General features: G+C 46.5%; 1 protein-coding gene across 1 annotated transcript in view; it reads left to right on the top strand.

Moving 5' to 3' along the window:
• Window positions 1–26,805, top strand: part of CTIF (cap binding complex dependent translation initiation factor) — a 258,156-nt gene that overhangs the window by 174,237 nt on the left and 57,114 nt on the right. Inside the window, exons 9-10 of the mRNA XM_068271884.1 lie at window positions 1,006–1,543; window positions 5,341–5,640. Of these exons, the coding sequence (XP_068127985.1) occupies window positions 1,006–1,543; window positions 5,341–5,640 (838 nt within the window). The remainder of the gene's footprint in view (window positions 1–1,005; window positions 1,544–5,340; window positions 5,641–26,805) is intronic.

Genomic DNA, 26,805 nt, shown 5'->3' with positions numbered 1-26,805 from the left:
GGCCACCTATACTGGGAATATCTATACATCTGGCCACCTACTCTGGTGACATCTCTACATCTGGCCACCTATTCTGGGGACAACTATACGCATGGCTACTTATACTGGGGACACCTGTAGACCTGGCTAGCTATACTGGGGGTGCCTATTTTAGGAGAACTGCTGTCAGATCTGTATTTTTGGGGAACCGCTGATGCCAGATTACGTGTATTTTGGGGAACCGCTGCCAGATTGTGTATGTTGGGGGACCACTGCTGCCAGATTACATGTATTTTGGGTGATCCACTGCCAGGTTTCGCGTATTTTGAGGAACTGCTTCCAGATTATGTGTATGTTAGCGGAACTGCTGCTGCCAGATTGTCTATTTTGGGGGAACCACTGCCATATTATCTGTATTTTGGAGGAACCTCTGCCAGATTATGTGTATTTTTTGGTGAAATGATGTCAGATTACATCTACCTTTTGGGGATACACTACGACAGAGCTCAAACTTCCCCTGGCAGACCTTTTATACCACTGCTAAGGCCATGTATATTTGGCCCCACCCATGACCACGCCCACGCTATGCTTAACACGCCCATTTTGTGGCGCTATGCGTGGCACAGAGATTTTTAGGGTGAAGTCCACTCGCTTCTTTTTCCAGGACTAGACCCCTGGAGGAAATGTCAGGAGGTCAAAGTTAACCAAGATGGAAACTGTCTAGAAATGGATTCTCTGTTTTTCCTTTATAATATTCACAGGAATCATAATGTGGACAGTACAATACATCTGCTATGTAAGAAGAACTGGTATTTATCTACTTATATATGTGTTTTTTTGTTTCTAGGTTAGCATGGGCGTCACTTGTTCTTTAACTTACTTAATTTATGGAGCAAATTCGACTAACTTTAACATGTATAAAATGAGAACTAGTGTAGTGCATATAAAAGAAAAATGGTACCATAGCTGTTTAATTTTTGTATTTTAGTAAATTGGTCTCTTAAGTGTAAACATTCTGCCTTTCAGGAAGCAACAGAGGTCGCAAGGCGGGAACAAGCCGCAGCAACCGCAAGACAACGAGCAGCAGCAGCAGCCAGTTACCGCCAAACACAACAGCAGGGAGCACCAGAAGTCCTTCTCGGGAAGCCAAGCACCGCACTCCTCAGGCAAGCAGGGTCACCACGGCTACAGCCAAAACCGCCGATGGCATCACAACCAGAAGCACCCGCCAAACAACAAAGACCCCCAGAGACATGCCAAAGAGACAGAGAGCCTGAAAATAGAGGACACCACCGTTTGCACAGTCCACATCCCGCCAGAAGCTCAATGCGCCACAGAAAATGCAGCAGAGAGACAATCGCAGCAGCCGAGCGGGACAGAGTCGTCCGAGGCCAGACGAAGAGACAGTATTAAGAGCCGAGACCGAAACCGTGTTCAGAGCCGAGACCGAAACCGTGTTCAGAGCAGAGACCGCAACCGTGTACAGAGCAGAGAACGTGACCGACCTAAAGTGACTCTACTCCAATCCTCCAAAGACCGGCTGCGGAGACGGCTAAAGGAAAAGGTGAGCGGTTACTGTGAGAGTTTAGTGTGTAAATATGGGCAAAGGCTTCTCAGTAAACAGTACTTGGGTATAGAAAGTTAAGTATACATGTGTTAAGATTTGTAATCCAGCAGCAAAAGAGTCACACACCTTCCCTCTGTGTAGTCTATCCTATCTGAGGGTCTTGATTCTAGTGACTCATGCTGCCAGGTCACATTTCTGCTCACTGAAGAAGCGTCGAGAAGTACAGGAGGACTGTCTGCTGAGGAATCTTCAAGCCCGTGTCCACGGCACAACTGTGATTTTTTTCTGTGCGACGAGCGGTCAGTTACGTGATCTTGCGTCGTAGATACAGGTGCGAGATCATGCGAACGGCCTTACACAACGTTTAAGATCCACAGCGACTACACTCAAAGTACCGCAATCGCTTGACTTCCCATTCGCACCTGTCGTGTAACGTCCCGAGCAGGAAGAGGTGTCGCTGCACGGCCGTCTTCAGGGGACGTCGCTAGACCTGTCAGGTGCTGAGTATGTAGGTTTAGTTTTTACCTGGAAAGATTTTTGGGGGAAATCAGGCCCGGATTTACTTCACAAGAGCCTATAGGCACAGAGATCCTGGCACCCTAGACTTCCCCTTCCATGGACCTACAAACACCCGCCGAACCGCACCGCAAGTGTGCTGTCTGTCCCAGTTCACATCTCTCTTATGTTAAAAGTCCATGTGTCACACAATGGCTATCATTCATAAAAGTGTGGTCGGTAAAGTAAATCCATGCAGGAAACACAGCTTTCGGTATTTTAGACTTCTGGCTGCTCATTCATAAAAATGTCAGTTGCGATAGATTCCCCGAACTAGGCTGTCGGTAGGCAGGCGGTAGGCTTACGGAAGCACAGCAAGCTGCCGAGTTGATACATTTCTCCGTGTTCCGCTCTGCTGCAGCTGCCTGGGAGGTCTGTCTCCATTAACTTAACATGGTTATCGCCACCTCCAAGGGAGCGGTACTTCCCGACCTCATACTGCTTGCGTAAATCTTTATGAATTAACATTTTGTTACATTTGTTACGATAGTTACCGCACGAGGCGGTGATTTATCGCTCCGCTCGGTCAACTTTTCATGCGGAAAGAGTCTTTATGAATGAAGATCTTGCTATGTGTTCGGTAAAGTCAGCTGTTTTCAGCATTTCAGCATGCGGGAATGCTTTATGAATGATAGCCAATGTAGGGAAACACGGACCAAATTGCGTTTCGCGGGTTTTAGAACAACTGCTTCTTTAGAGGCAAAGCGTTGAAATTCAGAGATAGTGACAATGTTAAAGTGGACCTGAACTCAGGGCTGTGGAGTCGGTACAAAAATCATCCGACTCCGACTCCTCAGTTTAAGAAACCTCCAACTCCAGGTACCCAAGATGACTCCGACTCCTCAGCCCTGCTTGAACTCAGAACTTCCTCTCTGCTCTAAAAGATACACAACAGCATAATGATCTTTACAGAAAAACATTTTTGTTACAGCTGATACAAATCCTGCAATAAACCTTGCAGTGTTTCTACATCCTGCTTTCACAGAAGCAGACCTATTGCTAACATCCTGTGCTTTTAAATGAACTTATCTGCCATGGCAGTCAGCTGACACGGGGGGAAGATCAAATTACAACTTGAGATTAGGCATAAAATTGTTTTGGGGGGAAAAGGGCCCACATCTCTGTCCCATGCTTCACTGCAGTGATTGGCCGCTTCTGCAGCGCATCTGCTGGAATAAGTCACTGATTATTAATAAAGAATTTCAGTGTGATCTGGCTATTCGTAGAAGGCAGGGAACGTGTGATGCTATGCATGGCTTTCCTAACACCGTCACACAGAAAGCAGGCATTGCCCATTACGGATGTAATCTTATTTCGTTTCTTGTGAAAAGTAGCCAGCAATTACCGATAATCTGATCTCGAAGCGGAGAGCGGCGGACATTTCAGCCATTACGCCGCCAGATGTGCTGCTGAAAAGTCTCAGATGTTTGAATTTGCGGCTCCTGGTTTAATTATCTTTGTTGCCTTTTCCCATCAGGCTTCTTATTTCTAAAGACGCGCTGCGTAGCCCAAAGCTGCGATGCCTTCAGTGCTGGTATAAAAACTGGAGCACGGAGGTCAATGCGGAGCAGTGCTTTTCAGCGCACGTAGATTTGGGCGCAGCCGGCGCCACCATAGACTGTAATAGGAATTACGTCTATAGCGGCGCTCAGTGAGTAACGCCGGCGCCGTCAGAAGACGGAGCCAAAGTTGCTTAAAAAACACAATAATTCTGCCTCCAGCAATCGCTGGAAGCTGAATTATATCATTCCCCCACTATCCATGGCGGCCTGGAGGGGGAATAGTAATTAACACGGCCGGGACTTGTGCAGAAGCAGGATCAGCCATATACCGCTGTATCCTGCGCCCAAGTCTACCGGCGCCGATTTCATATGTATGCAGGTAAATGTGACTGCTACTCAAAGCAAGAGGCCCTTCCCTTACCTGTTTTGGGCGGGAGAAATAATAGGGGTACTTTGCACTTGTATCCAGGGCTGTGGAGTCCTCAAATCATCCAACTCCTCAATTTATGAAACCATTGACTCCAATTCCAACTCCGACTCCGGGTACCCAAAGTTGCTCCTTAGTCTAATACTTACCAGGGCTGTGGACTTGGTACAAAAATCATCCGACTTTTCAGTTTATGAAACCTCCAACTCCAGGTACCCAAAATTACTCTGACTCCTGGACTCTGACTCCAGCCCTGCTTATATCCAGACTAAAGGTAGCCATACATCTATAGACATATCTCTCTCTAATCGAATCTGCTGCCCTTCCCGGTCAGTTTCATGCTGAAATATCTTTGGAATCAGCTGAGGTCGCCGACCCGGCACTGTCCCCCCCCCCCCCGCCCTAATGTTCAATGTGTCCACCCCGCGCCGGTGCACTATACATTACTTGTCCATGTCCGTTGCTGGCTCCGCCCTCCATCCATACACGCGCCCCACATGGTTGCCGACACATGCTACTGCTTACTGAGAGCACTCTAGTGGCTGCAGCTCTGGCGCTTTGAGTCGGTCAGGAAAAAAGCGCGATATAGATGTTCTGTGTTTGGTCTTGTCTTGCTTCTACAGGTGGATTGTTGTTAAGAAAGACAGGTGCAAAGCACAGAGTGTTGGTAAGTTCCAAGTTCTAATCCCAGCCAAATGATGTCAGGAAGGAGAGAGGCTCTGAGGATCAACAACGAAACATTTCTAAAGCACTTTTTTCATGTAGAACCCAAAGTGTATAAGCTTATCGCAGATCAGAACATAGTGATGTGTACAGCAGAAAAAAGTTATGTGATCATAAATGCCAGACTAGACAAGTAGCTTTCACTTTTGATGTAAACGTGTCCAGGGTTGGAGCTGTCTTGATTAGGTTTGACAAGACATTTCAGGGGCTAGGGGCAGCATGACAGAAAGCTCTCGCTCCAAAGGTTTTTAGTTGGGTTCTGGGGGTGACCAAGTTATTGGATACTTTTGATCTGAGGTTGTGGGTGGTTTGACGCAGTTGCAGCAGATCTATGAGGTATCCGGGGCTTCGGTCGTGTAGGGATTTGAATGTTAGCATGCCAATTTGGAAAATGATTCTAAATTTTGTGGGTAGCCAGTGTAGTGAGCAAATTATTGGTGTTATGTGGCCATTGTGGCATATAATACAAATTATACCTCATAATGAGATCAGGGAGTTTCATTTCATCCTGGCCATATGGAAAGAAACCCCGCCCTATTTCTACAATCTGAGGTACACTTTCATGTTCTCTGTTTTGCTCCCAACAGGAAGAGTACGCCGTCGAGTCAACAAATCCTCAGAGGACCAAAATGGACAAATTGATAGAAATCCTAAACAGTATGAGGAACAACAGCAGCGACGTGGACCACAAGCTGACCACGTTTATGGAGGAGGCCCAGAACTCGGCTAACTCTGAGGAGATGCTGGGGGAAATAGTAAAGACTATATACCAGAAAGCTGTGACGGACAGGAGCTTTGCACACACGGCTGCAAAACTCTGCGACAAAATGGCTCTCTTCATGGTGGAAGGAACCAAGTTCCGGAGTCTCCTACTGAATATGCTGCAGGTAAGCCCATGATTGGGGGGGTCCATGCCTGGTTGCAGTATGTGGAGATGTCAGAGTATAAAGAGGCCTCATTTTCCTGTTATTGAAGCGTGCAAGGCCTTATCTGTGTCTGAAGCGGTAATTGTTTTGAGTGTCCATTTCAAGTATAAGGAACACACCATGAGGTAAAAATTGTGGATCTTGTGGCTGTGGCCTTTTAAAATGAACCAGATGTAAGAGGGATATGGAGGCTGCCATATTCATTTCCTTTTAAGCAATACCAGTTGCCTGGCAATCCTGCTGATCCTCTGCCTCTAATACTATTAGCCGTAGACCCTGAACAAGCATGCAGCAGATCAGATGTTTCTGACATTATTGTCAGATCTGACAAGATTAGCTGCATGCTTGTTTCTGGTGTTATTCAGACACCACTGCAGCCAGCAGGGCTGCTAGGCAACTGGTATTGTTTAAAAGGAAATAAATATGGCAGCGTCCATATCCCACTCACCTCGGGTTCACTGTAATCTCAGACCGTGGTATGTGGAGATGTACAAAATGGCCAATGGCACAGCATAAGCACTTAGCCCACTAGAAATCGCAAGATGCAATCGCGACTGCTAAGCAATTTTTTTTTTTTTTGCTCTTTTAGAAGCGTTTTCAAGAGTGATTTCTGTTGATTTAAACGCTTTTAAATTTTATGCTAGCGATTTGCACATCGATTGTTTTTTTTTTTCTTTTTGTGATTCTGGGTAGTAAAATCACTGCAAAATCACTTTGTACGGTGACTGAAAAGTGATTTGCTGAAATACTATTAACATTATTGATTTATAATGCGCGAACCTATTCCGTGGCTCTGACACTTTGTATTGGCGCGTAATCACTCCAATGCAGGGCAGTTGTGATTTGGGGAAAGTGCAATCGCTTCCATGGAGGTCCCCTCCATTGCCTTTCGTTAGTCTAGCACTTTTGAAATCGCTGGTGATTCCATAGCACACGTACGCTCCTGTGTGTTACAGCCCTAAAACCTCTAGGAAAAAATAAATGACTGGGGTTCAAGATACTGGAAGGGTTAATAATTCAGACTACTTCCCTTAAAGAGGATCTGAGATGAAAAACTAACTACAACAAGTAACTTGTCTATATATCTTATCTAAAGTTTAGATAATTTACACAGTAAATCTGGCTGCAAATAGCTTCAACAGTTTATGATGATTTATTTCTGTGATACAATGAGGGCGGCCATGTTCTGTTTGTCACATTGCCACAGGCTGAGAGCTGGAGATGCTATCAGCTTGCCTGTGTGTAAATTCAGTCCCCTCTCCTCCTCCCTCCTCTCCTCTGCCTCTGAAATCTCTGGCTAGTAATCTCCCCCTCCTGCCCAGACTGAGCTCCCAAAAGCCCTTGCTACAGTGCCAAGGCACAAAAGTAGCTGTGGGCAAGACTTGTTTAGTTTATAAGGAATTAGAAAAACAAAACAAAAAACGTATTTGGCTTGAGGAATGCCCTATAAACTATTTGAAAGGAACACAATGAGTAAAGTTTATCTCGGATCCACCTTAAACAGGAACTTCAGCCTAAACAAACATACTGTCATTAAGTTACATTAGTTATGTTCATTAAAATAGATGGGTAATATAATCTCTTACCCACCCTGTTTTAAAAGAACAGGCAAATGTTTGTGATTTCATGAGGGCAGCCATCTTTTTGGTTGAAAGGAGGTGACTGGGAGCATGAGACACAGTTCCAACTGTCCTGTGTCCTGATCACCCCTCCCAGTTGCTAGGCAACGAGAACAACGTCATCAGAAATGCCATCATGCTTTGCACAGCATCGGGAAAAATTCATGTTTTTGTTTTGATGGGCGGAGCTTAGCTTCTGTGCAGCTAAAAATGAGGCTTGGATAACAAAAACAAAGTTCTGATGCTGTGAAACTGTTAAAGAAACACCAAGCCTTTTCAGTGCTGCTGAGTAGATTTTTAATCTGGAGGTTCACTTTAAGGTGCGTACCCACCTTTGATGATGTCACCTGTCGGGGATCAGGATCTGATCCCCTTGGGTGACATCGTGTAAACAGTCTAGCTAACGATGCCCTGTGTTGCTATGGGGAGGCCGGGGGAGCGCGGGTGGACAAAGAATGGTCACATCACATGGTGGGAGGGGGAGCAGCTTAAACAATGGGATCGGCGTCACTGGGGTCGTGTAAATCCGCCCATCGCGGATCGCATGTGGGTTGGGGGTCGCCGGCTGCCGTACACACGCCTAATCATCACCTGAGGCGGATGTTACCTGCCGACTTAAGTCAGGCGTGTTTACGGGGCCTTTAGAAGCTTATTGATAATATTGCTCTTGCCAAATCTTCTCCTTTATACTAGTGATGGAATCCACCATAAATATCACCCTGTGTGTGGCCGCCCCTGGCTGGTTCGGCTGCGCTGTCCTCTCTTCCTCCTCTCTGAATATTCTCTGCTTTTTCTATATGATAAGCAGCGGAGCTTTACCACTCATTACTATTTTTAGAACGTTAGCGGTGAAATATTTTTCTGGCATAATTGAAAGTCCGGAGATTTGGAGCACCTCAGGGCTGCAGCTGACAGGTCCTCTTCCAGGGAGACGATGTCTCTGGTAATTGTTAATGTCCGCGCTTCTGCCGCACATTGTCAGAAGAACAGGCGCCATGCATATCATTACTGCGCTCTCAGGTTGCAGATGGAATGTAGAGGTGACTGCTCTCTTCCAAGTATCCTTCCATCGCTCTATCACATGGAACGAGGGACCGCCAATTACGCTCTACCAACATGCTCTGACCTTTAAAGCGATATCGCACTCTTTTAGTGGAAAGGTTCACTTTTAAAGGGGGTTGTAACATCCAAAAAATAGTGCCCCAAAAATATATCTGTATGTCCCCCCCATTACCTAACTGCAGGAAGTGTGCAGTGCCAGCGGAATTGAAGTTTTGTTTTTTTTTTAGCTTCAGTAACAAGCTTATGTTAGCATGCAAATAACAGAAAGCTTCCCATTTTGGTTAAGAAAAGAACACTATGACCAGAAGCAGGCCTCAATTTACCTCACAGCTGCCTATATGGACACAGATGATCGGGCACCTAGACTTCGCCCTCCATGCACCTACAAACCCCCACCAAACTGCACCAGAAGTATGCTGGCTGCCCCAGCGGTCACTTCTCCCTTATTTTCCCTGCCCGTCATAGGTATCTACAGGTGCCCCTTAGTATTAGGTAACCAGACATACCCTCAATATTAATTAGAGGTGTCCCCTTAGTATTAGCAAGCTAGAAGAACCTCAGTATTAAGTAGCTAGAGGTGCCCCTGACTGAAGTAAGATCTCAGCAGTGGAATGCAGAGAGCTGGGTGAGTAACCTCACATTTATACTCTCATCAGGACCCTGCAGAGGGAAGGAGGGAGGTTACTAGGGGAGGGAAGTTAGCCGCCACTCCATCAGGCGCCTGTAGACATGTGCCTTATGGTAAATCCGTCCCCCTGACCAGAAGGTAATTGAATCCCTCACATGTTCCTGCATTGAAGACTATTGCAGACTGCCATTATGTTGTCTTTTTTTTTACCTGGTCTGGGTGCCATTGCCTTACTGCAGGAACTGTGCAGTGCTAGCGGGATTGTGGGAAGGTTTTTTTAATTTTCTTTTTTGGGGGAAGGGGGGGGGGGGGAGTTGTTTGTTTTTTTAGCTCCAGTAACAAGCTTATGTCAGCATGCAAATAACTGAAATCTTCCTATTTTGGATTAGATAAGGACACTATGACTAGAAGGTAATGGAACCCTTCTCACGTTCCTGCATTGAAGACTATTTCAGACTGCCATTATGTTGTCATTGATAATAGTGGGGGCGATGCATAAGCGTAGTCAGCGCTGACATTGGCAATAACAGCATCTGAAATGATGAATCTTTACCGCAGTAAGCGCAGCATCCTGACTAATAAATCATTCTGCAGTCTAAAGCCTCAGACACATGTACGACGACCGGCCCCCACATGGAACAAGACTCAATCTATTGGCTGACTGTTCAAAGCTGCTTTTCATACAGATGCTCCTCTAGCCTGCTAGCTAGCAACACATTCTGTTGCTATGGAGAGGGGAGGCGGGCTGAGAGAGTGGGCAGAGTGAGGCGGAGAGCAATAACCCCCTTGAACAATCCTCCAGGTAGATTTCTCAACACATCGAGGGGATCAGATGCCGCTGTACACTCACTAGATTATCAGTTATTGCGGGTACAGTACTGATAGTGTACTCCTCTGTCCACATGTCTGTGCAGCCTGGATGATGCTGTAGCATTGCAGCCATGCACAAGCAAGTCCCAGATGACAGGCAATTCCTCTAGTAATCAGGCAGTAGCTTACACAGGAAGCATAGTCCTCACCGGTAGATGCAAGTATAGTACTAATAGTGTGCTGCTCTGTCCACATTTCTGTGCAGCCTGGATGATACTGTAGCATTGCAGCCATGCACAAGCGATATCACAGATGACAGGCAATTCCCTCAGTAATCAGGCAGCCGCTTACACAGGAAGCATACGTACTCACTGGCTAGTGCATTTGAGGTAATCCTCTGAGGCCCATAGTAGTGTGCAGAAAGCAGGCCACAAGCAGCTGCCAGCCAGCCCACCGACCACGGCTTATGGGTAATCTGACTGACGTATGCCGCATGCCCCGCCCACTTTCCACTATAGCCGGATACAGAATACAGCAGGGGCCAAAAAAACAGGTTTACTATAACAGAAAGTGTATTATATCTGGGTTGACAATACCAGGCGTTACTCCCATTGACTTATAATGCAGATTGACCGGAACCTGGACACTTAGTTTACTATATCAGAGTTTACTATGAAGATATTATACTAAAGTGATATTTTTATTTTTTTTCTTCAGAATTAGACAGCAGGCCTTTGTGAAGTAATAAATAACCCATCATAGCGACAGACTTAGTATAAAGCTTTCAGCAGTATTCTCCTAAACTACCTCCTGGCTGCCACATCAATCGTCTCCTAACCGCGCCACCCACACGGGCGTGGGCGGAATCTGCGCTGGGGGTGACTGATAAAATGTCACATGACAATGCCCGCTGTCACCGGCAATGAGCACGTCGCATGAGATCTCTCTACTACATTTACAAGTGTCAGATTGATATAAAAAGCTGAGCGAGTTCCATTAGTCACATCGGGGCCTGGCAGCGATGATGAGAGCGGCTCAATATTTCCTCCTCCTGTTTAATCCCCTGCGGTGGAGTCGCTGCTGCTGCTGCTTGTAGTCAGAGCTCATTATTCTTCAGTAACGCTGCTTCTTTACCAGACGTATCGACCAGCGTAGGGAGCCTGAGAGGTCAGAAAACTTCGCTTACTTAGAGGGATACTGGCCTTTCTTGAAGGATCTTATTGGCTGTTGGCTTAAAACGGACCTGAACCCAAAATTTACTCTTTGCTCTAAAAGATAAGCAGCAGCATAATAACCTTTAAAGAAAAACATTTTTGTTACAGCTGATACAAGTCCTACAATAAATCTGCAGGGTGTCTACTTCCTGCTTTCATGGAAGCAGACACAGGGTTAAACACCCTGTGTTTACAAATTGCTGAGGAAGCCAGCTGACACAGCTGAGAGATCAAATTACAGCTGAGAGATCAAATTACAGCTGAGAGATCAAATTACAGCTGAGAGATCAAATTACAGCTGAGAGATAAAATTAGTTGTGATTAGTCACAGATGGGGGAGATTAGACAGGGTAAACTCTCTAAATACATACAGGGTGCACTCCTCTAGGTTTTCCTTCTGTCCTGTGCAATAATTCAAGTCCACTCTAAAGGCTTTCCAAACCAGGATTCCTAGAGGGCGTTCCCTGGCGTTTCTCACTCCAGTGAGACTGGCCTCAGTTGGAGGATTGAAAAAAGTACCTTCTTGGCTCCCTCTATAATAAGGGCTAAATGGGGGTTCAGCATAATAAGGAGCACAGTAGTAAAAAACAGTATGATAGTGAGGAGGTATAATAAACAACCCTATTATAGGGGAGCACTATAATTGTGGGAACTATAATTAGAATCACTACCACAGGTTACTGTAATAGGAAGCACTATAAGGGAAGAATGTGAAATGGGGGCTACAAGAAGGCTGTTACAGTTAATGCATTTGTTAGTCACACCTTCTTTTAAAGACCACGCCTCCTGCAAAATAAATCCCCACTCCCTCCGCTAAGAACGGGGGTCCCCGAGGTCCAGAAAATATTTGAAGGATACCTCCAAGATGAAAAGGTTAAAGAAAACCTGTAATGAAAATAAGTGCCCCTATGGGGTACTTAAAGAGAGTCTGAAGCGAGAATAAATCTCGCTTCAGAGCTCATAGTTAGCAGGGGCATGTGTGCCCCTGCTAAACCGCCGCTATCCCGCGGCTAAACGGGGGTCCCTTCACCCCCAAATCACCTCCGTACATCGCGGAATCTCTTCCGCATTGGGGCAGGGCTAACCGCCGCAGCCCTGCCTCCCGCACGTCTATCAGACGCGTACCTCCGCCTCTCCCCGCCCCTCTCAGTCTTCCTTCACTGAGAGGGGCGGGGGAGAGGCGGCGATGCGCGTGTGATAGACGCGCTGAGAGGCAGGGCTGCAGCCGTTAGCCCTGCCTCCAGGGAGAGCAAAATTTACGACCAATTTGGTCATTGATTTTGCAGGGGGGGGGGTGGGGGTGAAGGGACCCCCGTTTAGCCGCGGGATAGCGGCGTTTTAGCAGGAGCACGCGTGCCCCTGCTAACTATGAGCTCTTTACACCTATGAGTCTCTTTAACTCAGGAGGGGAAGCCTCTGGGTCCTAAAGAGGCTTCCCTCATTGTCCTCTGTCCTTGATTATAACATTGCATCATTCTCTAATATTTGCAGTTTACACATTACACTCAGCATTCTAAATGATTCCACAGAGCAGGCTAATGAACTCTTGAACTCTCCTCTGCAGAAAAAAACAATATACAGTGACAGACAGTTGAGATGATAAGCTGCAGAAGACAGAGATCTCAATGAAGCTCTTTTGCATAGATAACAACTGGAGTTTCTTACCTCTTCCTGTACTGGAAACAATATTAAGGTGGCCACTAATGAGCCAATCTTTTTCATTCAATCTTATAATTTCTATGTAATATAAGGTAACTGCCTAAATTATCCATTCAATATATTCACTCAATTTAAGGTGCCCATACATTAGAACGATTATGGGCAGATTCGACCAAAAGACAAATTTATCTCTAATCGAATCTGCCCATACACTACAGGCCGATTCCTGTCCGATTTCAGCATGAAATCATCAGGGAATCGGCTTTCCGCACCGCCGCTGCCCCCAAAATGTATAAATGTATGTAGTGCAGTGCATTTATACATTACCTGCAGGGCAGTTTCTAGGCTAAAATGCACCCAGGACGACAGTGTAAAAATTGACCCCCCCCCCTTGGAGCCAGGTATAGATGCCCGCAGTATAGGTTAGCCAGGTCTAGTTGCACTCAGTATAGGTAGCCAGCTATAGGTCCCCCCCAGTATAGGTAGCCAGGCATAGGTGCCCCAGTATAATTGCCCCAGTATAGGTTAGCCAGTTATGTGCATAGGTGTCCAGTATAGTTGCGCCCCCCATTATAAGTTAGATAGGCAGTTGCCCCTGGTATAGGTTAGCTAGGTGGGTGCCTCTAATATAGGTAGCCAGAATAGTTGCCCCCAGCATAGGTTAGATAGGTAGGTGCCCCCAGTATAGGTTAGTTAGGTAGGTGCCTCCAATATAGGTAGCCAGTATAGTTGCCCCCAGTATAGGCTAGCTAGGTAGGCGCACCCAGTATAGGTTAGCTAGGTAGGTGCCCGCAGTATAGGTTAGCTAGGTAGGTGCCCGCAGTATAGGTTAGCTAGGTAGGTGCCCGCAGTATAGGTTAGCTAGGTAGGTGCCCGCAGTATAGGTTAGATAGGTAGGTGCCCCAGGCCACCCTCCGTGCTCCCCGCCTCCGACTGCAGAGTAATTAGCGCAGGAAAGCGCTGTATACGGCTACTCGCCTCCCTGGTTCCAATCACCGCTTACTCACCGGCGGTCTCCTCCTCTCTGCATAGACACTGATACACATGCTGCAGGAGCGCCCCTTTGAACAGGGAATCCCTTGCCCACATGTTTTACCTCCGAGATGGTGACAAATCTTGTTGCTAATGTCAGGGGAGGGGGGCTAGAGCAGCGGTGTGGGGACACAGAGCCATGTCATGAGTCAGAGAACATATCTCTGTGTCCCATCTGCCCCCCAAAAAACCACCTTGGGTTCTCCTTAAAGCTCTATTAGAACCTAAAGGGACAGGACAGCTGAAGACTTGGCCAACTATAGAGCACACCCTAGTGGCTGCAGCTCTGGCCCTTTGAGTCCACCAGGAGAAAACGATATAAAAGTTCTGTGTCTTGTCATTGATTTAACCCAATTCCAAAAGCAGGAAAAATGTTGCATGTACTACCATTGCACTTACGTGAAAATCGAATTGCACCACTGTGAACAGGGCACTGCAAACTCAAAAGGGTTCTGGGTGATGGCTGTAAGACCCCGCATGGTGTCATTGATTTGGGGGAGGTTCTTAGTGTCAGTTTGGGGTTGTTGGGGAAGGGGAGTTTGAAGGTAGAGTGCAAGCCTGAGACAAGCTATCACAAGCCGCAGGGGCGATTATACTGCGTTACTCAGACCTAAACGCGGCGGACTGAAGGAGGGGGTGGCATTTTGGGAGCTTTTGTGCCCCATTGTTCATTCTTGTACAGAGAGACATTTAAGCTGAACGCTGCAAATAACACACATTGGGTTCCGGAATTTCGAGCTTGGAAAGCGCTGTTTGCCCAGACGCTCCGCCAAAGTGCAGAAAACAATTTGCTGCCGTCGGTGCGGAACAACCTAAACAAGCAAACTAGGCGAGCCGGGCGTATTGGGCTCAGACATGCAAAGCAGAGCGCCACACATGGTTCCTATCTCCCCGCAGCCCGTCGCCGGCAGATGTTTCTGCTGTCCTGCACGGCGTGATGAGATAGCGTTCCTCCAGGATGAAAAGGAAGATTGCTTCACCGAGATGTTTCTTAACAAGTTTACAGCCTCTAAAGCGTTGCATCAGGCCGCAGCGTACCTCCTCGATGCTGCTCTATGGGGTAGCACTTGAAGCACCCAGAGTTATTCCTCGTTCACATCAATTAGCACAGATGGCCATGCGATCAGAACGCAACGCACAGTGAATGGGTCAGCGCTGTGATTCCCGAAAAATGCATGCAGCAGTGCGATAGCTTAGCGCATATGATGGGAATAGCAGAAGTGCCATTCTACCATTCTTGCGCGTCGCACACTATACGCGCTGCCGGAATGCCTGCGGCTACGCGTACAGTGGGAACGAGGCCTTACTGATTACCCAGCAAGCTCATGGTGAACCAGAACTCATTGTGTAAGGGGCTACAAAGGAATCATCGCAAATACCTTCTGTTTTAACTACCTGCCGACCACTCCACGCCAATTGGCGTCAACGCGGCGGCAGCCCCAGGACCGATCCACGCCGATTGGCGTGAATGGCTTCCTTTGATGCTTGCAGGAGATCGCGCGCGCTGATGCTCTGCCATCAGTCTCCCAGCAGCAATCGCTGCTCAGAGACTGTTAGACGGTGAAACCGACGTTTAATAACTGTATAGCGCTGCAATCTAAGGCAGCGCTGCACTGGGGACACAGGAGCGATCCGCTGTGATAGGCTGACTGGGGGAGGGAGGAAACATTATTCACAAAAAAAACAAAAAACGTATATTTATTTAAAAAAAAAAAAAAAGAATAAAAATATTTACAAAAAAAAAATATACACTGGTGGAGCGATCAGACCCCACCAACAAAAAGCTCTGTTGATGGGGTGAAAAGGGGGCGGGGGGAATCACTTGTGTGCTGAGTTGTGCAGCCCTGCAGCGAGTGGCCCAATTAGCATAAAATGTCCTGGTCACTAGGGGGGTTTAACACCGCGGTCCTCAAGTGGTTAAGAAGGCAAACATTTGTTTTGTATAACAATGTAGTAAGAGTGCTTTTTGGTCTTTTGTAGCCCCTTACACACTGCTAAAGGGGCCCATACACTCAGCCGATTTTCTGGCCGACCGATCGATCGATCCCGATCGATCGATCGTTTGCAAATCGGTTGGCCAATCGACCGATCGATGGCCGATTTCGATCGATTTCGATGGATTTCCATCGAACTGGCAGGGTGGAAAATGTAGGTCGATCTGATGAGATTGCTTATCAGTTTGCATTGGCCTTAATGGAAATCTGATGGCAAAAAAATGCCATCAGATCGAATTTCAATAGATTTCAAACTGAAATCTATTGGAATTCTATCCTGGTAAAAAATGTTCTAAAAATGCATCAGATAGATCATCAGATGCATTTCTACTCTATCTGCTGCCAATCTGACGAGTGTATGGGCACCTTTAGAGTTCTGGTTCACCATGAGCTTGCTGGGTAATCTGTAACTACTTTTTTTTAAATTCATAATTGTATTAAAAACACAAACCTCAATTTAAAACACGGAGGTACAGACTAACTAGCAAGCTCATGGCGAACCAGAACTCATTGGAGTGTGTAAGGGGCTCAATGTGTAACGTTATAAAGGGGGGGAAAATGCCCCATAAGAGCGGTACGCTTTGCTGGAAGTACGCTTTGCTGGAAGTAATGGTGGTTGTTTGGCGGGCCTTGTCTTATTGCAGCCGCAGTGAGGAGCCCAGGAGAGGCAGGACAGTGCTGTGAGGTATCCCCAGGGTCAGGTTCTATGGAACATTTCTCCATTGTGGCGGCTAAGGGCTGGTCGGCTGGAGAGCAGCACTGAGCACTTCATTAGGTCGTGCAGTACATACATCACACCGCATCACATGGACTCCACATTCCCTGGGCGGTTTGGCCTGAGACAGGAAGAGCGTGTCGGGTTACACAGCCGCCAGCTGTAATGGGAAAATGATAAATGTCTGTCAGTGGATGGGGGCCAAAGGGCAGCCGAATGAGGGAAATATTAGAAAGAGAGGAGGGAAGCACTGCAGTGACAGAGCAGCCTTCAGGTGTGAGGAGAAGGCTCCAGGGATGGGAAGACACACTAGGCCTCATGTATAGACTGGACTGTGGCTAATATTAGAGAGAGAGAGAGAGAGGAGGGAAGCAGTGCTGTGACAGAGCAGCCTTCAGGTGTGAGGAGAAGGCTCCGGGGATGGGAAGCCACACTAGGCCTCATGTATAGACTGGACTGCGGCTAATATTAGAGAGAGAGGAGGGAAGCACTGCTGTGACAGAGCAGCCTTCAGGTGTGAGGAGAAGGCTTCGGGGATGGGAAGCCACACTAGGCCTTATGTATAGACTGGACTGCGGCTAATATTAGAGAGAGAGGAGGGAAACACTGCTGTGACAGAGCAGCCTTCAGGTGTGAGGAGAAGTCTTCAGGGATGGGAAGCCACACTAGGCCTCATGTATAGACTGGTCTGTGGCTAATATTAGAGAGAGAGAGAGGAGGGAAGCACTGCTGTGACAGAGCAGCCTTCAGGTGTGAGGAGAAGGCTTCGGGGATGGGAAGCCACACTGGGCCTCATGTATAGACTGGACTGCGGCTAATATTAGAGAGAGAGGAGGGAAGCAGTGCTGTGACAGAGCAGCCTTCAGGTGTGAGGAGAAGGCTCCAGGGATGGGAAGCCACACTAGGCCTCATGTATAGACTGGTCTTTGGCTAATATTAGAGAGAGAGAGGAGGGAAGCACTGCTGTGACAGAGCAGCCTTCAGGTGTGAGGAGAAGGCTTCGGGGATGGGAAGCCACACAAGGCCTTATGTATAGACTGGACTGCGGCTAACATTAGAGAGAGGAGGGAAGCAGTGCTGTGACAGAGCAGCCTTCAGGTGTGAGGAGAAGGCTCCAGGGATGGGAAGCCACACTGGGCCTCAGGTATTGATTTGGCTGCAGCTACCCATACATGACAGCATCTCAAACAATTGGCATCTCACTGACTGGAAAACAATGCAGGAGTAGTGATCATTGTACAACCTCAAATTCAGCCAGATTGCAACAGACGTGTGAGCGACCATTGATCACATCATTGCCTTTTTTTGATAGATTATTAATCCATATTAAGGTGCCCAGTTGCGGTTTGGTTGACCATCTTTGCCGTTAGGTTGACCATCCGATTTGATAATTTTATTAAATCGGGTGAAAATATGTGCTACATGTCTGCCCGATTGATGATTAGATTGACTTCCTAAATTGGTCGAATGCATCGATTGCTTTAAATCGGGTGCGCAGCAGTAGTGGCATTTGATATTGCGACGTCCGAAGTAGACGACAGACCCCCTGGCCGCTGGCACCACTCCCGGCCACATCCGGTGTGTGTGTGTGTGTGTGTGTGTGTGTGTGTGTGTGTGTGTGTGTGTGTGTGTGTGTGTGTGTGTGTGTGTGTGTGTGTGTGTGTGTGTGTGTGTGTGTGTGTGTGTGTGTGTGTAAGTGTGTGTGTGTGTGTGTGTGTGTGTACGTGTGTGTGTGTACGTGTGTGTGTGTGTGTGTACGTGTGTGTGTGTACGTGTGTGTGTGTGTGTGTACGTGTGTGTGTGTACGTGTGTGTGTGTGTACGTGTGTGTGTACGTGTGTGTGTGTGTGTGTGTGTACGTGTGTGTGTGTGTACGTGTGTGTGTGTGTACGTGTGTGTGTGTGTGTACGTGTGTGTGTGTGTGTGTGTGTACGTGTGTGTGTGTGTGTGTACGTGTGTGTGTGTGTACGTGTGTGTGTGTGTACGTGTGTGTGTGTGTGTGTACGTGTGTGTGTGTGTACGTGTGTGTGTGTGTACGTGTGTGTGTGTGTACGTGTGTGTGTGTGTATGTGTGTGTGTGTGTATGTGTGTGTGTGTGTGTGTGTGTGTGTGTGGAGAAGGGGGGGGGCGTCAATCCCTGATATATTTGATGCTAATCCTCCTTTCAGTCGTGCTGATCCTCTGCCTCTAATGCTCTTAGCCATAGACCCTGAACAAGCATGCAGATCAGGTGCTCTGACTGAAGTCTCTATTAGCTGCATGCTTGTTTCAGGTGTGATTCAGACACTACTGCAGCCAAAGAGATCAGCAGGATGCCAGGCAACTGGTTTTGTTTAAAAGAAAATATATAAGGCAGCCTCTATATCCGTCTCACTTCAGGCGTCCTTTAAAGTGGATCTGAACTCTTGCGTAGGACAGAAAGAAAACATAGAGAAATGCACCCTGTGTGTATTTAGAGAGTTTAACCTGTCTAATTCCCCCTCATTTGTGTCTAATCACAAATTGCAATTTGGGCGGCAGATAAGCTCCTTTGAAAGAAAAGGATGTTAACAATATATCCGCTCCTGTGAAAGCAGGAAGTAGACAAACTGCAAATTTATCGCAGGATTTTTATCAGCTGAGATAAAAGAACAGACAAAGAATTTTTTTTCTTTAAAGGTTATTATGGTGTTACGTATCTTTTAGAGCAGAGAGGAAGTTCTGAGTTCAGGTCTGCGTTAAAGAGGAACTCCAGTGAAAATAATGTAATAAAAAAGTGCTTCATTTTTGCAATAATTATGTATAAATGATTTAGTCAGTGTTTTCCCATTGTAAAATCTTTCTTCTCCCTGATTTACAGTCTTACCTTTATCACATGGAGACATTTTTACTACTGGCAGGCGATGTCACTGGAAGGAGATGCAGCTTGCTTTTTTGGCAGTTGGAAACAGCTGTTATTTCCCACAGTGCAACAAGGCTCCCACAGTGTGATGTCAGAACCATGGTCCTGACATCACACTGTGGGGGGGGTTTCACCACAATATCAGCTATACAGCGCCCCCCGATGATCCGTTTGAGAAAAGGAAAAGATTTCTCATGTAAAAGGGTGCATCAGCTACTGATTGGGATGAAGATCAATCCTTGGTTATGGTTACTCTAGAGACGGCCTGCATATTTAGCGTTTTCATTTCTATCTGCTTTGCATTCATGCGAGCATCCTCATTATACATTGTGTATGTAGATGGGGATGTGTATTTATTGCTGCAAGGTCTCTTGGGGCATGTCCTAGCGGCAGAGGAAGTCCGCCCAGCAGGCGAGCTGAACCAGCGCTCCACTGTGGCCCAAGCTGGGGACCGCACATCGGGGCTCTGTGTGTTTGTCCATGGCCTCGGCCCTTAGAGGATTCAGGCCTAGCATACTCTTGTGCTCATACATTATACATTTCATAATAATAGACACTTGAAGGTATGGATGGCCCTGTCTGAAGATATAAATGGCACTCATGTTTATTAAACAGGGCCCTCAAATATTAAATGGAAGCGCACAGGCCCAGAGGTACGGACAAGTGTGAGAAAGGAAATTGTGTTGCCCGCGGCAACCGGACCAGGTCTTTGTTTACTTTCAAAGCTTCGGCCTGTAAAGTGGACAACAGGAAGTTAGGTGGTTGCTGAGGAAAATGAGATGGAATCATTGGAAGCTTTAAAGCAAATCTGTACTGATAAATACGTCATAATAACCCTACACAGGTCATACTTGCCTCCTGTGTAGCCTACTCATCAATCTTTTTTTCCTGTCTCGTATCCTGTTTGTCCACTGTGATCGATGGAATTCTCCATCCTCCATTTTCAAAATTGTGATGACCTCATAACAGCTTCCCGGTCAGCACCCTGTTAATCTGTAATATCGCCCACTTGAGCCAAAGGCAAACATAGATATTACCTCACACATCATTTGTTCTTTCAGCTATAACTGACAACAACTGATATAGTGGAAAAGGGCCCTAAAGCTTTCAGCTTCCTGTGAGACAAGTCTGACTAGATCTAGTCAGAGCTGGAAGGAATCGTACAGAAGCACAGCACCTGAAGTGAGAGGGATGTGGAGGCTGCCATATTTATTTCCTTTTAAAAAATACCAGTTGCCTGGCTAGCCGTCTGATCTTTCTAGCATCAGTAGTGTCTGAATCACACCTAATAGTTGCCACTAATGATCCAATCTTACCACATCTATGTAGTATAAGGGTAAAATGAGTGAATATATAGAGAATGGATCATTTAGGCAGTTCCCTTATATTACATAGAAATGGTAAGATTGGATGGAGAAGATTGGATCATTAGTGGCCATCATGGAACAAGCATGCAGTAAATACAGTCAGACTTCAGTTAGAAGCACCTGATCTGCTGCATGCTTGTTCAGGGGCTATGGCTAAAAGCATTAGAGGCAGAAGATCAGCAGGACTGCCAGGCAACTGGTATTGTTCAAAAGAAAATAAATATGGCAGCCTCCATATCACTCTTGCTTCAGTTGTCCTTTGTGGGGACTGCAATAGAATAGTAGCGGTCAGTTGTTAGTGATCCCACACAACGGATTACTGATGATGTTGTGGGACAACTCTACTCTCACTAGATTAGCAAACAGGCCCTCCTGGCCAACCATTGACGGACACAGATCTAGTTTATGCAGCTGAGATCTCACTGGCCATCCTAACGTATGCCGTTTGTACGAACCTTGAAGTCCTTTCTTTATTTTGGCCGGCTGACTTTAAACATAACTCAGAAAACATTTTCACAGCGACATTTTAAAGCCGAAAACGTGAAAAGTTTTTCTTGGTCCTCTCAAACTTTAGTTCTCTTTAATCTGGAGAGGTCGACTTTCAGTAAATTTTATTAATCAGATCTGGCTGGCGGTGGGACAACCCCCCCCCCCCCCCCCTCGCCGCGACTTCTCTGCTGTTCAGCAACGTATTTATACGCGCAGTTGAACCTCGGGCCGTAGCTTTTTGACACTTCGCACACTGGTCCTCCATATTTACTGAAAAAATATTATGTTCCTTTTCGCGTACCTCCTCCGCCCAAAGAAAATAGCAGAAGTGAGAATCGTTTTCTTGAAAACAAACATGAACCCAGACGAAATAAAAAAAAAAGGAGAAAAAAATATGAGTGTGAGTTTCTCAAGCTCACGGCTTACACAGTGAAGGCGATGGAAGGCGACCTGCGGTAGACTGGATGAAGCTGTAGGGTCTGTTCACGTGGACAGCTAGGAAGGTGGGCGAATTACCATTTTCGGTCCCTGTGGTGCTCATTGGAGCTCACCCACACTGCTGTTCTTCCATGAGTATAAAAAGCTCTGCTGCCCTGGCTTAGAGCAATAACTGCTCAGATATAACTGCTTGCAGCACTCTCTTTACAACTCTCACAACACTAATGTCTTGTACAGTACATGCCAATAGGTTTTCCTTAACCACTTCGCATCCAGACCTTGTTTCCCCCTTCTGGACCAGAGCAGTTATGACATGCTATTTAATCAGCAATAACATTATCCCTACTTATGACACCTAAATGAAATATATATATATATATCTTTTGCATGTTTCTCACACTTAAATATTTCTGCTCAACAAAAACCATTAACTATTAGTCAAAGATAACATAATTGAACACAAAATGCAGTTTTAAATAATGGTTTTTATTATTTAGTGAGAAAAAAAACTCTAAATCTACATGGCCCTGTGTGAAAAAGTGATTGCCCCCCTTGTTAAAAAATAACTTAACTGTGGTTTATCACACCTGAGTTCAATTTCTGTAGTCACCCCCAGGCCTGATTGCTGCCACACCTGTTTAAATCAAGAAATTACTTAAATAGGAGCTATCTGACACAGAGAAGTAGACCAAAAGCACCTCAAAAGCTAGACACCATGCCAAGATCCAAAGAAATTCAGGAACAAATGAAAACAAAAGTACTGTAATTGAGATCTATCAGTCTGGTAAAGGTTATAAAGCCATTTCTAAAGCTTTGGGACTCCAGCGAACCACAATGAGAGCCATTATCCACAAATGGCAAAAACCTGGAACAGTGATGAACCTTCCCAGGAGTGGCTGGCCGACCAAAATTACTCCAAGAGCGCAGAGAAAACTCATCCGAGAGGCCACAAAAAACCCCAGGACAACATCTAAAGAACTGCAGGCCTCACTTGCCTCAATTGAGGTCAGTGTTCACGACTCCACCATAAGAGAGAGACTGGGCAAAAACTGCCTGCATGGCAGATATCCAAGGCGCAAACCACTTTTAAGCAAAAAGAACATTAAGGCTTGTCTCAATTTTGCTAAAAAAATCTCAGTGATTGGCAAGACTTTTGGCAAAATACCTTGTGGACCGACGAGACAAAAGTTGAACTTTTTGGAAGGTATGTGTCCCGTTACATCTGGCGTAGAAGTAACACCGCATTTCAGCAAAAGAACATCATACCAACAGTAAAATATGGTGGTGGTAGTGTGATGGTCTGGGGTTGTTTTGCTGCTTCAGGACCTGGAAGGCTTGCTGTGATAGATGGAACCATGAATTCTACTGTCTACCAAAAAATCCTGAAGGAGAATGTCCGGCTATCTGTTCGTCAACTCAAGCTGAAGCGATCTTGGGTGCTGCAGCAGGACAATGACCCAAAACACACCAGCAAATCCACCTCTGAATGACTGAAGAAAAACAAAATGAAGACTTTGGAGTGGCCTAGTCAAAGTCCTGACCTGACCAAACACACAAATGGAGAAACTCACTCCCAAACAGTTCTCTGCTGCTTTATAAAGCCTGCAGGCTGCTTATAAGCCAATGAGAAATGCACACATATAATACACCTAGCTTGCAGTGATTAATCAAGCAGAAGCTGAGCAAGTCAGCCAGTCAGTTGGAGAGGGCTTCAGTTGCATATAGACAATGGCTATATGACCAGCAGGGGGCACCAGCGTGCAGGATATTCCCTCTCATCTGCCCCCCTCCTAACTAAACTGCATGGGATACTACAATAAAATTAAAAACAATGGTGCATGAGCCAGCCTGCGGCCCCGGGAACTCCCACTGCCCGGGGCCCCAGAACCAGCATGTTTGATGCTGTTTTATTGTAGTATCCCATGCAGTTTAGTTAGGAGGGGGGCAGATGAGAGGGAATATCCTGCACGCTGGTGCCCCCTGCTGGTCATATAGCCATTGTCTATATGCAACTGAAGCCCTCTCCAACTGACTGGCTGACTTGCTCAGCTTCTGCTTTAATTAATCACTGCAAGCTAGGTGTATTATATGTGTGCATTTCTCATTGGCTTATAAGCAGCCTGCAGGCTTTATAAAGCAGCAGAACTGTTTGGGAGTGAGTTTCTCCATTTGTGTGTTTGGTAAGTTTTAGGGCAGTAGGAGACAGGCCTTGGTGGTGGCAGCTCCAGGGCTTGACTGCGCTCACATATGGTGTTAGATGCTGGTTCTGGGGCCCCGGGCAGTGGGAGTTCCCGGGACCCCAGGCTGGCTCATGCACCATTGTTTTTAAAGTCCTGACCTGAATCTTATTGAGATGTTGTGGCATGACCTTAAAAAGGCGGTTCATGCTAGAAAACCCTCAAATAAAGCTGAATTATAACAATTCTGCAAAGATGAGTGGGCCAAAATTCCTCCAGAGCGCTGTAAAAGACTTGTTGCAAGTTATCGTAAACGCTTGATTGCAGTTATTGCTGCTAAGGGTGGCCCAACCAGTTATTAGGTTCAGGGGGCAATTTCTTTTTCACACAGGGCCATGTAGGTTTTGAGGTTTTTTTTTTCTCACTAAATAATAAAAACCATCATTTAAAACTGCATTTTGTGTTCAATTATGTTATCTTTGACTAATAGTTAACGGTTTTTGATGAGCAGAAACATTTAAGTGTGACACACATGCAAAATAATAAGAAATCAGGAAGGGGGCAAATAGTTTTTCGCACCACTGTACTATGGCGGTGGAAAAAGTGGCTAAAGTCCAGAGGAGAGGTCCACCTGAAGAGAAAACTTAAGTACACATTGTATGCATTGGTGTCTAGCAGGGCTGTGGAGTCCGTCAGGGCAATTTTTGGGTAGCTAGAGTTGGAGTTTGTGGTTTCATAAACTGAGACTCCACAGCCCTGGTGTCTAGGCCAGGGAGCTCAAGTTTCATCCTGGATTGCCATATCCACAGAATTATTTTATATGTGTCCTTCAAAACAGTATTCCAGTATTTTGCTATTGTAATTTTTGTGGACGAAAATAAAAAGGTAGCTTGTCGATGGTTCCTGTGATCGTAACAACCCCAGACTCATCCAAAAGTCAAAAGGAGACCAGGAGCCCAATGGTGCAGAATTGTGTAAGATTCGGAAAAGCAAAATACTAAGGATGTCTATAATCTCAAAGGTGGGTTGAAAATCCCTGTCAGAGCAGGTGGGAAATTAACTGACCCTGCTCGGTTTTCCAGGTCTGTGACAGGAACTGGGCGGCTGCACTCCGAATGTTCTTTAGGACAACTAAAAAACTATCGCCTCTAAAGAGGTGTGACAAACAGAGGTGGAGGAGCCAATGCATAAAAGATAGGCTAATAAGTTGTTAATCTTTTAAAGACATAACAAAAGTTGTTTAGGTGATACCTTTAATGACCAATGCTGGGTACACACGATAGGTTTTTCCGCTCGATTTTCCACCCAATCGTTTTTTCCACTCGATTGTGCGCTCGATTCATTTATCTTCCACTCGTTTTTCTTATCTTTTTTCCATTCACTTCTATGAGAAATCGAGCCCAAAAAAAAACGATCGGAAGGAATATCGGACGTGTTGGAAATGATCTAGCGAACCCATCTATCGGGGGTAAAAACGTATGGTGTATTCCCAGCATTACTGTACAAGATTTCTTTGCAACATTTTAAACAGAGAGGTTATCTTACCTCTCTTGAAGAATTTGGACCAGTTTATTTATTTTTTTTAAAAAAAGGTATTTTATTTGAGCACACAAAAGGCGTTCATACTTGCTACACTGAGGCACTCATACTTGCTACACTTCCATAGCAGTTAAAGCACCTATTTTTTTCACTGGCCTGAGCAAGCCGGCAAGCACCTGCGAAATGCATTGTCAAGGACCATTGCCCTTTTCTCATCTCTGTAAATTCACAAGTCCAGCATCGGCCACTGCTGTCTTCTGTACCACTATAGAAGTCTGGAGGCTGATACAGTAGGCAGTGGAGGTCTTGTAGAGCGAACCCGACAGTCCTATTACAGATAAATCAGGTGCTGTGTGATTAACCCTGTCCGTCTCCTGGACTGTGCCACTGAGCAGGCCTGGCGCCATTGGCACCATCATAAAAATAAGTCTCTTATCCCTGGTGCTTGTGGTCTAAGGGCCCTGCACAGCTGTATTCCCCGCTGCTAATCAGCTACTGATAGCTGCCATGTGAGTCTCAGATAACAGGCCGAAATCCTCCTTCTCTTTATAGAAGAGAGTGGCCTTCCTGCAAAGCATGCATAAAGCACAGCGTTTATTATTAGAGGAGACCGCGGCAACGGTTGTAATCTCACACCGCTTTCCCCGGCAACTGTCTCCATCAACAGCCTGGACATAAGGATGCTCGTCTCACACCTCTCCCTGCTGACAGGGCAGACCTGCTCTGCTCAGAAATAACAGACACCATAAATCAGACTCGTCACCTTACCAAACACTTCTCTCCGAGGGACTGGCATGGTGGTCGCTCAGACACATCACCTTACCGAACACCTCTCTCCGAGGGACTGGCATGGTGGTCTCTCAGACACATCACCTTACCGAACACCTCTCTCCGAGGACTGGCATGGTGGTCTCTCAGACACATCACCTTACCGGACACCTCTCTCCGAGGACTGGCATGGTGGTCTCTGACACATCACCTTACCGAACACCTCTCTCCGAGGGACTGGCATGGTGGTCTCTCAGACACATCACCTTACCGGACACCTCTCTCCGAGGACTGGCATGGTGGTCTCTCAGACACATCACCTTACCGAACACCTCTCTCCGAGGGACTGGCATGGTGGTCTCTCAGACACATCACCTTACCGGACACCTCTCTCCGAGGGACAGGCATGGTGTTCGTTCAGGCACCTCACCTTACCGGACACCTCTCTGCGAGGGACTGGCATGGTGGTCGCTCAGACACATCACCTTACCGGACACCTCTCCGAGGGACTGGCATGGTGGTCGCTCAGACACATCACCTTACCGAACACCTCTCTCCGAGGACTGGCATGGTGGTCTCTCAGACACATCACCTTACCGGACACCTCTCTCCGAGGACTGGCATGGTGGTCTCTCAGACACATCACCTTACCGAACACCTCTCTCCGAGGGACTGGCATGGTGGTCTCTCAGACACATCACCTTACCGGACACCTCTCTCCGAGGACTGGCATGG

The sequence above is a fragment of the Hyperolius riggenbachi genome, chromosome 1, assembly GCF_040937935.1.
Source record: "Hyperolius riggenbachi isolate aHypRig1 chromosome 1, aHypRig1.pri, whole genome shotgun sequence".
Classification (NCBI taxonomy): domain Eukaryota; kingdom Metazoa; phylum Chordata; class Amphibia; order Anura; family Hyperoliidae; genus Hyperolius; species Hyperolius riggenbachi.
Note: the sequence above shows the minus strand (reverse complement) of the source record. Positions and strands in the feature narration are given on the sequence as shown.